We start from the raw sequence: 11,704 nt of genomic DNA, 5'->3' as shown, positions 1-11,704 counted from the left end.
AGCTGTGTTCTGTCCTCTTTGCACCAATAGATGTCTTTAAAAGTATGTTTTTTAAAAGGGTCATTTACATGTAATGTCACCAAGGCCTTTTGTTTTGGATAAAATTCGAGTTAGGCTGTATCGGGGAAAGCACTAAACTAAATCAGAATTTCCATTGTCATTCCAGGGGCAATGAGAAGATATATATTTACCAAACCTTTAAAACAAGTGAAAAAAACTAACTTCCTTCATTCCAGGATTCTAAAAGAGACTAGGGTCCCTATGCAGATTGTTTCTAAAATTGAAATCCCATCCCCTCAAAAGATGACTGTAAGCTATTTTTGAAAAACCAAACATGTTCATCTCTTGTTGGACAGTGCAAACAGCATGTCACATGGGTTCTTATTAAGCGCCTCTTAAGTTTTCATAACATAACTTTATCTTGGTAGGCCTATATGAGTGTGCCAAATTTCACACGCGAACTAAAACTCCAAATATTGGGAAAAGAGTAAGGGAAAAGGATGAAGAGAAGTCCCTACCAGATTACTCTGCCTGTTGCATTATACCTCCGGAGATCCTAACATTGGCACATATGAAATGGGAACGGAGTAATGTTGTTGATAGGTTAAGTCAGCTTTCTTTTTTTCCAACTCAGTGCAATTAGCGGTCGGCTGGCAATTTTAAAAGCAAAAAGTAGTTGTAAAGTAGTATGCATGTGTAAAGCAAGATAGATCACTATTTACACAACAGCAACTAGCTTCATTCTCTCTCCGCTTTTAAGCTAAAATCTGTGAAATCAATTTAGGCATTTTCTGTGGAATATTTTGTTAGCACTACCTTTGTAGTACAGAATCCTAGAATACTTTTCAGAAGCAAAAGCCAAACTTACAAGTTAATTTCTCATGTAACCTGCTTTTACTCCTTAGAGTTACAAAGTTAGCTTTGCTATAGATTTTTGTAAGGTTGAAATTTAAATGGTATTTTAACAAAAGTTTTAAATCTTAATTGCCAAACTGTGATGGCTGATTATAGAAAAATCCAAAACATTGTAATCTTCTATTTTATTAAAAGACAATGAAGTTTTGGCTGAAATACCCTTTAATTGCTTAAGCAATTTTCAAATTGAGTAGAGAAAAAAATCCTTTCCAATAAAATAAATATAAGTTTTCAAATATAAGTCTTAAGCCATAAATGCAGTATCTGATATTTTAATAACTTCAAAAATAAATTCATCACTAAAGTCTAAGTCCCATGTTGATTTTACAATTTGGTTTTGAATAAGTCAAATGACAGTCCACTAGCATCTGAAGTTTTTAGCCTTTGAAAAGTTTTTTCATTTTTTAATACATACAATCACCCAAAGTAAAAATACCACTTGAAACTTTCATTAACTTTTCTTTGTCTTAGATATGAAAAAGTTGAGGCCTAGAAAAAGAAGTTAAATTCACCCAAATTGGCAAACATGGGTAACTTTTACTTCAAAGGTTATAAAGTAAATAAACAGATACATCTTTCAATTGGGTTTTTAAGCAATTATACAACAAATCATGTACTTCTTACCAACATCACTACTTAAGACAGCAATGGATTCCCTTTAGCTTTTATCTGTTGTTATCCACAATAGGGTTTCCAAAACTTCTGCACATTGTGCTTTTCATATCAAATTTTTATTACAGTCTTAGCTATTTTCTAAATGAATATCCCTTTTATTGAACTTTTCCCAATTACAAATGAAATCTAATTTTACATCTATAATTAGAAACAACACAGTGGGACTGTACAAATTTAGGTCAAAATAAAAATATATGTATTTGTAGTTTCATAAAACTTCATTTACTGTATTTTTAAAGAAAGCAGAAGTAACAACAATATATGTAAAGTAATGATTTAATGACTATAAGCAAGACAAAGCAATAGAATTGTGCTTCTTTTGCAGACTGGGGACAATGAAATTGTTTACAATTTTCCCATACAAACATGAAACAATATTCATATAAACACCCTCACAAATAACTGATGGGTGATGAACACACACCAAGTTCGACCAAAGCAAAGTACAAACTGAAAATTGTTGAGGTTATTCATATTTTAAATTCAATATGCTCACTCTATTTAAAAATTAATACCTGTAGAAGCTCATAATAAATTGCTTCTATTTACAGACATTAGAGAGGGCATATGCCATTGTTTACAACTATAAAAGCAACTCTTAAATTTTAAATTACTGTTATACCACATATTAAAATAATTTTAGATAATGTCTTCCTCCAGCAATTTGCTGGTTTATTTTAAAATTTGTCTTAAGATTATAGTGATCAATATACATTTGTAAGACACAGTAATTTCATCATAAGCAATGGGAAATGAAGACACTATTTCCAAATTCCTTTGTTAAAAGTTTTTCTGCAATATATTTTAAAAGTAAACATGTATCACTAGAGAAAGTCAATATGATTTGCCAATTACTTCCAAAGGAACAGACTTTAGAATTAGATATCCACATTAAAAATATTCTATGCCGAAAAGGCTCAAATGTATGATATCTGCAAAGGTCGAACTGGTTGGGAGAATTTTAACAACCATTTTTGCATGAAACACAATATTTTCTTTAAAGCATTTATAAATATATCATACAATACTGTTTCCTGTTATGTCATATACCAATATGGCATTGTACAACAAGCATAATGCCATCTGATTCTTACAAAAGCGAATCATTTAAACAAGTCAGTAAAATAAACGGTAGTACCCGCTTTTAGGCATACAGATTGTAAAACTGAAGTTTACTTTCTTTTGATCGGTTTTGCGTAGCAACAGAGAATTAAAAATCAAACAGGAATCAAAATGGCTAAATATGCAAGAAATCGTTATTCACAGTGACATGGCTACATAGAATGCATTATTCTATGCATATTCTTTCTGTTTGTTGAATTCTCAGGTAAAAAGCACTTGTTTTCTACAGGTTCACAAAACGGCGTAATAACAAGAACAATCAAGGAGAATGTAACATAGGCAGCGTTAATTGAGATTAACAAACTATGGCCAAATGTTTATATCCACTGCATAATATTTTCAAATCCAAACAACGGTTACAGAAACCATTTCATATCTTTCCTAACACAGAAAAAAATCTTGTCTGCCTCTCAGAAACCAATTCTTTATAGGAACAATCTTCCTTTTCGATTAACGTCCATATCAATATCACATCTAGTCCATCTTTTATAGCCAACTTTAATGCACTACAAAAGAAAGCAAATTGGACGATAGTCACATGTATTAACATCTATAAAGCTGTAATGGCATGAAGATATCTATATAAATCAGGGATTTAAAATTGTTTTCCTTAAGGTCTCAGGTATCAACCAGATGAAGTTGCTGACGACCCATTTACTGAAGATTTTCGAGGTCTACTGGCAAAGGAAGATTGGTGGTTACCGCTGGGGCTGTTGCTGGTTCCGTTCATAGTACTGGAAATGTGAGGAAACTGAGGATGAGGAGACTGAACTGGAGTACTAGGGCTAGGCAAACAAGAAGAGGTGGAGGGAATACCTCCTGCTGGGCTGTTGGCCTTGTCGCTTCCAGAGTCACTTTCCAGTTCTCCAGCATTTGTCAGTCCATCTCTCTGGTGACTGATCTTCATTCTTTTACAAGTAGGTCGAACTCTGTATTTCAAAGGAAGTGGACCATTCTACAAAGTTAAAAGGAAGAAATTAATCTTAACTCTTTAAATACAGTTTACCACAATAATCTGTATCAGATATGCTACTGACCCTTCTCCAGGTATAAATGTAGGCAATATCCATTAGTGTATAGTAATCCTTTAAAGGTTCCTCTTCATACATGACATCAATCTATTGAAAAATGATATTTCAATTAAATATCACAATGCAAAAGTAAATCTAGATTTTTTTGGTCTAAATATAACCCAAAAGTGCTTTAAAAAAACATTTTCTCCAAACATTTAGACAAAGGATCACTCTTGAAATCTCAAATAAGGAAAAATATTTCTTGAAATTATTAAGGGATTTGTTTTCATAGCATAAAACAGAATTTATTTTAAGAGATATTTCCAAGTTAAATACTAAATTAAATTCTTAAATTTTTTAAAATTGCTTTTTGGGATTCAGAATCCAAAAAAAAAAGTAATTGAATAAAAAAAAAAAAATCTCTATAAAATGCAAGAACACTGTAAAGTACACACCTGGAAAGTATTAGGTATGTCCATTTTACTTCTGAGAAACTTTCTTAGGTGCATTACAGTCATTGCTGCTGGGCATCGTAAATATCTTTTGTCATTCACCTAAGTACATTTAGGAAAGAATTTTTTTATTCTTAACTTTCAGATTAAAAAAAAGTTTTAATTAGATTGTCTGGGTGATAAAAGGTATCCCTAAAAGTGGGATATGACTAAATTCTTAACTATACTTTGCATTTACTCTTTTTATAAATATTAAATGAACAGATTCTTGATATAAGACTTTAAGTATATCAAAGCATTAAACATTACTTACTTAAAATATTTTGTAACAATAGCAATCATATATAAACTAAATTCTACTTATAAACTATCAGATATGTCACTTTTAAACATCAAACATGACAGTTTTCTTCCACTTGACAGCATCATCTGACCCTAGAATATTCTAAAGGGCAACATCACTCATAAAATTTAGAACCTAAATTTTATTTTTGCTTTTGAAACATGGAAACTTACCTCCTCCTTAGATTTCTCCTTGTCTTTGTTTACTTTCCGATCCAATCTAAGAAACAGATCATTTATTAGTGGAACAATGTATCTAATAAACATATGAGTATAAATCACATTTCCTAAAAAACTTACCTGTTCTGATCAAAGAATTCAATGGATAAGCTTATTATCTCATCATCGGTTATAATTCTCTTATCTTCATCTGCAACTTCTCCTCTATCTTCATTAGAGCCATTGGTGGCTATAAAGACATTATGAAAGTCAAATTTTAAAAATTAAGTATTTAATTATATATTATATATGAGAATAGAAGTGATATTTGGGTTAAACTCAATTTTAATAAATTATTGAAAGTTCTCCCTCCAAATAAAATGTCTTCCCCCCTCCAAAGAGTTTACCATCAGCTGAAGGATGAGCTGCATAAAAATCCCTTCTTCTCTTCATTTCATCTAAAGGGGGGGAGGGGAGGGGAAAGACTTAAACCTTTGGTATAGCAGGTAAAACTGATAAAATGCTTTTTAAAAATTAATTTTTAAGCAAGTTACCCACTTTTGAAAAGCCCTGGAACTAATTTGTATACAATATCTTGAAGAGTTTTATCTGACCTGAAAAATAAATTAAGAAAATAAACTATCAATATGACAAAAACTAAAATGTTCACAAGTTATTATAGATTCCCTGTTTTCCTGCTGCTATTGTATTTTACTTGACTATGACTCTGTCTATAACTACATTAATAAGATAACAAAAGTTCTTTATGTAGTAGCACTATTTTAAATCAGTAGAAAAATACTTTATTTTATATTCAATAAATTCCTCGAATTTTACCGAGTCATGAGATGTATGCCCTTCAAGTTACTAAGTTAGCTATGAAAGGGAATAAAGGAGAATAGAAGCACTTTGAACACATTCACTTTTGCCTATTATTAAATCAATAAAACAATGAAAATGAAAAACTGATTCAGTTTTCAAAAATCTTAAAATCACTTGAATAACACTGAACTTTGTTTACAATTAGTCATTATTAACATGGCATGAAATTAAGGGCTACCCTACGAAAAAGCATACACATTGGGTGGGGATTCGAGGGTAAGTTTTCTGTGAAGAAATAAACAGGGTAACCCTTCACTAAATTATGCAATTCCAACAACACAATGATTTTAAAAATTTTCTACCTTATGTTCAGTAGTGGTCTGGTTTTGTGAACTTGGACATCACAGATAGGACAATACTTGCTGGTCTCCAGGTAGCGCACAATACATGTTTTACAGACTAGAAGTAAAAACACATTTTTGCAAGTTTAGAAATTATATGCTAAGCATTAAAATTAATGTAAAAAATGGAGAACAGTAGCAAACTGGTAAATGACAAAATATATTTTTAATTAAATAAACTAATATCCTGAGAACATTTATACATTGCATACTTATATAATATTTTATTAAATATTTGTCAATAAAAATTCACTAAATGCAAGAGAAGAAACGATTCCACCACTTTGTACCAACATTCCCAAGGACTGCGGAATTGTTAGTTTTCCTATTTCAGGATGAAATGTGAAATATGACACAAAAAAGGTCTAAAACTTTGTACTTACAGGAATGTAGACATTCTATGATGGTTGTGGCATCAATGAAGTACCCTCCACAAAGCACACACATCAGGTGGGGATTTAGCTCAGTGATCTTGATTCTGGTTGTTCGATGCATTTCTGCTTAATAAAAGATCCTGCAAGACACAGAAATATTGGCCATAATTGACAGAAAGAGAATCGACATTATCTCCAACTCCTAGTAACCTTACACTCTGAAATGCTGAGGTGTTCATGAAACTCGTTTAACATCGCACAGCTAGACTGTCCCAATGAATTCTACAGAAGAAATCTAATCAGGCTTGAGTCAATTATCGTGAAACGGTGAAAAAGGTTCCAACTAAAGTTAACTTGTGCTCCTCAGGTCATTCCAGCAGGACAAGAGAAGGTCTGGGTGGGGGCAGGGAGCTGAGTATTCGAGTCTCTTTCTTCCATTTGTCCTCCAGCCTAGAAGCCCCAGGGCTACTGCTGTCGCCAGTCCCCACAGATATTTACCAACCGCTAGGGCTTGTTCAGTCTCCCAAGTTTATTGTAAACTACCTTATGGATCTTCAATCGAAACCCAGGAGCATGCCCTGGCTTTCCAGGGGTTCCTGTTGTTTTAGGCGCTTCCAGCAACCAGAACCTGGCACGTTTTTTACGCAACACAAAGGGAAAATAAATTCTGCTCGATCTGCATCCCTGGCATTTCCGGAGCTGGGTGCTGGGGCCTCAGGAGAAGCACCTCGAGTCAGCCTGGGGCTGGGGCCTGAGCGCGCGGGCGCCCGGGGCCGGGATGCAAGGGGCGGATCCGGCAGCACCGGGGCTCGCGGCTCCGTCAGCTCCGGATTCGGAACTCGCCTCTGTCGGGGTTTCCATAGCAACTTACACTTACACTTGGCATCCGGCCACAGCTACAACTCCTTGCGGACCCAGGCCGAGCCCGAGCTTCTGCGGGCGTGCGGGGTGGTTGGGGCAGCGGTGGCAGAGGCAGCGGGCGCGGGGGAGGGGCCGGCGCGGCGCGGGGGCGGGGCCGGCGCGGGGGCGGGGTGGGGTGCGGGCGCCGAGGCCCGGGGGTGGGGCAGCCCCACGAGGCCCACGGCTCTGGGGAACAAGATCCCTGCCCGCCACGACCCAGCGGGGCAGTTTGGGGGAGCCGGAGTGGGCGAGTGGTAAAGGGAAATGCAAACCGCACTCCCGGCCATTTCGGACACTCTTGGGGGCCTCATTCCACCTCGATTCTGTGCGAAGAGCTTCTTTTAGATCTTGACTCTTTCGGTCTCTCCTGTTTGCAATCACTAGATCAAAAATTTCACGAAGGGATCTTTTGAGAATTGCCAACTGTGCACTTAGCCCGAAACCGTCAGAGCTCAAATTGCAGAGATGTTTATTGAACTGAACTTCTTTAAAGCTTTCTTCTTTAATATGAAGTTCTGCTGTAGATTAGATGAGCGATACAAAGTTTTGAAAAGGCTAAAAACTGAAATCTACTTTACAAGAAGAGGAGAAAGGGAAAAGCCCTGTGTTTTATTTGAGCTATGCTGGAGACAAGAAAAACTTCTTTAATCGCCACAATAGTGACAATATGTAAAGAACCATGTGACCACAGCCCATTCCCAATGCTAAATCAACACCTTGTCAACCCAGAGCAACCATGGACGAGGAAAACAAATGCCATTTTCTCAGCCTAACCTCCACAGAGACTCCCACACGATGAAATGATATTCCCAACAGATATTACATGTTATAAAAAGTCACAGTAGGGAACTATCATCAATGATACACCAGTGTACAATCAAGGAAGTCAATTATTTTGTGTAGTATTCTTGAAAAATACATTTCTTATTCCCACTTCACTCATTTCAGAACCTGAAATAAGACTAAGTTTCTAGACCTGTCTTGAAGGACATTCTCGAAGTTGCCTTGAATAGAAATCTGGGAGCTTGTGAAACTTGAAGATGTATCTAAGGTTGTAATTTTTAGGAAATTTTTATGTAGAGGAGGGAAATACCAATGAACATACATCAATGGCTGAAACTAAAAGCTTTAGAGTACTAAAAATTGGTAAAAACAAAACCTCTTTTATGAAAGTGCCTACAGGGACAACCAGCGACTTCAACCAGAAAGCTTCATGTGTGACTCCTCAGTTATCTTTGGGTTACTTGTTTAGAAGAATATTGTCAACATATTATTGATTAAGTCTAAGAGGGGCTGCAGAGGAGTTGTGAGTGGAGCAGTATCCCTAAAGAGTAGCAATATTTAAATCCATTGCACTTGGTGATTAAAAACAAGTATTCTTGGTTAAAAAAACTCTCTCTGTGACACCACAGGACCTGCCCTAGCCGGTGAAAGCACACCACACGAATGCCACGGTCACGAAGATTAAGTTAGGGGCTTCAATAAAGAGAGCTGCCTTTACTTCTCTACTTTATAGAAAACCAACACCAAACACAAATATTAACACACCATGACAGTCAAACCTCAGTGGAGGGTTATCTACTGATTGGCTTTAAATATTTAAGTCACATATACTTGACCAAAACCCTTTCAAATTCATCTTAAAGTCTTAATTCACACAACTCTTCTAAATTTCTGAAGAATTTGGCCACAACCCTATTATCATTTATGATGCTAATAAGTATCACTTTGTTACTATATAAAAATCAGGTCTTGATCTTTTTACACCATTTGAAAGTACTGGCAGCTTAATGAAGACTGGAAACATTTGACATGCTCATAAGGTTTAAGAAACACTTGCACCTTAGAAGTGAAAACCTTCTAGGTTCCAACATAGAAACTGCCAACTAAGCAAGCAAAAATGCATTAGACATACAATGGTAAAAATAGTCAATAGTTAAAACTTGCCATTATGGCATACTTAGTTGGGGCTGTCAATTTGATTGGAGGCCTAATACCAGTAATGTCAAAATGAAGGAAAACAGAAGCAAGTTCCTATTATGTTAACAATTGGCTTGACTATTGCAATCTAAGAAATGCAAATGAATTTCAAAACCCCATGGAGGCTCACAGCCCAATGCAAGTATGGGTGAAGTAGGGGTTAGCTTGGCTCCTAGGGAGAATTCTGCTTCATGCTCATCCAAGGACTTGGTAGAACATCAAGTACAATGAAATGCTCAATTTTCTTACAAAAGTGTGTGTATGTGTACACACAAGTGCACACACCATGACTTATCCATGACCTTAAAGACATGGTTACTAGATGTATAACTTGCACAGGTAAGTTATTTCAAACACTTGCACTCTGGGGTAGAAGTATGGGAATGCACTCAAGTATTAAAAATTTATAAATTTGCTCATAAAATCAACCTCTGAGAGATTCTGATTAGACCACTTAATTCAAATATTAACGTGGTCTCATAAATTAGTATATATATATATATACTGTCAACAATTTGCATCAAGTTTCAAGTGTTTAATATAGCTTATAATGTGTTTCCAGAATTTGAAGGTTAAAGATATAAATTGAACTACTCATAACATTCCAGGTACCACCAACCTACACTTGTATTTGGAAAAATATGCCCAGAATTTTGCCTAATTTAAGGGAAGGGGTTAATGCAGCCTTCTCTTTCAAATATTGAACCGTGACAACTAAGCCCACTAAATCCTTTTATTGCAATTGGAAATGATCAAAGTCTCTCTACTTGTTTATTTCCAATTATTAACTGTAAATCTCTGGGAATAAAAGATCAGACAATATCGCTGCCAAACCCAAAAGACTGCGTAATTATATTCAATCACTTTTTGGTGCCTCTTTTCCAAAGCATCTCTTTACCATATGACCTATGCTGACATTTAGCAAAATCTATAAAACATTGTGGACTTAAGTCACGGTTCTAAGTGCATCCCATTGTAGAGGGTGAGAGAAAAACTGTCGTCTCCGAGAGGGGAAAAGAGAGGAAAAAGCTGAAAGAAAGGGAACCTCCTGCAAGACGAACGTCCAGTCACCATCATCCTTCCAAAAAAAGCTCCAAATTTGAAATGGCCACTTCCCGGTGAGCACGTCCCAAGTGATGTTTAGATAACTCACTCAGGACTAATAACAAACACCACCTTGAAAACTTTACCATTTTAAACACAAACGCAGGAAACCTTGCAAACAACTGGGAACCGCCATCTTACAAGCCATCCAATTTCACACAAGTGTCCCTCCAACTTAAGTTAATAACATTTTTATTTGGGCTCCCCCCAGGCTAACACTCACCTTGGCGGGACCGCGGCCCCCCACGGAACCCGTCCCTATAAAATGGGGGCGTTCTCTGGCGGTTCACACCCCCCCAGAGCCCTTTCTTCGGGAGAGGAGGGGAGCCACTTGACCCAAGCAGCTCCCGATTTCAGGAGCCCGTCCCCGTCTCATCCAAATCTACCTCCCAACAAAGGGCGCCGCGGCCGCGGGAGCCGCAGAGGCTGCAAATACAAGTGTTCTTCTCGGGGGCCATGTGCGTCGCGAGGGTGCAGAGGGGCGCGGGGGGGAGAAAGGAACTAAAACGTGGGGCCGCGCGCGGCGCGTCCGGGCGGAGCGGGAGGCGGCTGGAGCGGCGCCGAGCCCGGCTGGCGGCGGCGCGGCGCGGCGCGGGCTGCGGGTCGGTCCCGGCGCCGCGGGAGTCGGCGGGCGGCGCGGGCGCGTGCTCGCGGGCGCGGGCGGCGCGCGGGGCCCGGCGGGCGGCGGCGGCGGCGGCGCGGGGCTCGGTGCCCACGCTGTCAGCGCCCTCCCGGCCCGCGGGGCGAGGCGCGGGGGGGCCGCTCCCCGTCCACCCGCGGCCAGCTCCAGCCCCGCGCGGCCTCCGCCGGCCCCCGGCCCCGGCCCGGGGCGCTTCGACTCCTACGTACCCGGAAAAGGCAGCCGGCGAGAGGCGATCGAAGCGGGCGGAAAAGACAATGAAAGTTAAAAGTCGTTCAGCAGAAAATGAATGTGAGCCAAGCGGCCATCTTGAAGCGAGCTGCAGACGCCGCTGTCAATGGGCAACGAGCGCAGCCGAGAGGAGCCGCGGCCGCCGCGCTCTGCTCATGCTGCCTCCGGAGCCCGGCCTCCTCCTCCTCCTCCTCCTCCTCCTCCACCTCCTCCTCCTCCTCCTCCTCCTCCTCCTCGGCCTCCTCCTCCTCCGCCTCGGCCTCCTCCTCCTCCTCAGCCTCCAACGCCTCCTCCTCCTTGGCCTCCTCCTCGGCCGCCGCCGCCGCCTCCCGCTCCGCACTCGGGGGAGGGAGCGCGCGGAGGGGGCGCGATCAGTATTATTCTGCGGGGCTGGGAGGTGTTTCTAATCCGGATCGGGGCTCCCTCGCCAACATCCCCATTGTCTCACCCCGATCTCTGCCTTTAATACTACAATTATTATTTCATAGTTGCTGTGGGGGGAGTGGGCGAGTGGGGGGCGCCGTGAGTGTGCGTGCGGAGCGGCGGGGGGAAGGGTGGCGGGGTGAGGAGGGGG

At 39.5% G+C, this 11,704-nt stretch overlaps 1 protein-coding gene across 2 annotated transcripts; it reads right to left on the bottom strand.

The window, feature by feature from the left end:
• Nucleotides 1-1,432: 1,432 nt before the first annotated feature.
• Nucleotides 1,433-11,289, bottom strand: BMI1 (BMI1 proto-oncogene, polycomb ring finger). Of its 2 annotated transcripts, none has more exons than XM_070432764.1 (10): nucleotides 11,109-11,289; nucleotides 6,285-6,415; nucleotides 5,863-5,959; nucleotides 5,237-5,292; nucleotides 5,086-5,136; nucleotides 4,820-4,928; nucleotides 4,694-4,739; nucleotides 4,181-4,279; nucleotides 3,750-3,830; nucleotides 1,433-3,667 (listed from the first exon to the last, which is right to left on the bottom strand). In XM_070432764.1, exons 2-10 carry the CDS (start codon nucleotides 6,394-6,396, stop codon nucleotides 3,338-3,340), a joined length of 981 nt encoding a protein of 326 aa, XP_070288865.1. In that variant the 5' UTR covers nucleotides 6,397-6,415; nucleotides 11,109-11,289; the 3' UTR covers nucleotides 1,433-3,337. The 2 variants fall into 2 exon arrangements, with proteins under 2 accessions (XP_070288865.1, XP_070288874.1); XM_070432773.1 differs by lacking the exon at nucleotides 11,109-11,289 and adding an exon at nucleotides 7,153-7,177.
• Nucleotides 11,290-11,704: the final 415 nt, after the last annotated feature.

The sequence above is a fragment of the Myotis yumanensis genome, unplaced genomic scaffold, assembly GCF_028538775.1.
Source record: "Myotis yumanensis isolate MYYU_CA2020_CCGP unplaced genomic scaffold, mMyoYum1.0.hap1 SCAF_1, whole genome shotgun sequence".
Taxonomy (NCBI): Eukaryota; Metazoa; Chordata; class Mammalia; order Chiroptera; family Vespertilionidae; genus Myotis; species Myotis yumanensis.
The sequence above is the reverse complement of the archived record's forward strand: the minus strand, read 5'-3'. Positions and strand labels throughout refer to the sequence as shown.

What these genes read in the sequence shown, in the direction of transcription:
- BMI1 (XM_070432764.1), bottom strand. Translation starts at nt 6,396, where the DNA reads ATGCATCGAACAACCAGAATCAAGATCACTGAGCTAAATCCCCACCTG. An exon ending in AGGAGAAATCTAAGGAGGAG is followed by an intron (nt 4,280 to 4,693) that starts GTAAGTTTCCAT and finishes AAATGTACTTAG; the next exon opens with GTGAATGACAAAAGATATTT. An exon ending in ACATACCTAATACTTTCCAG is followed by an intron (nt 3,831 to 4,180) that starts GTGTGTACTTTA and finishes ATTTTTCAATAG; the next exon opens with ATTGATGTCATGTATGAAGA.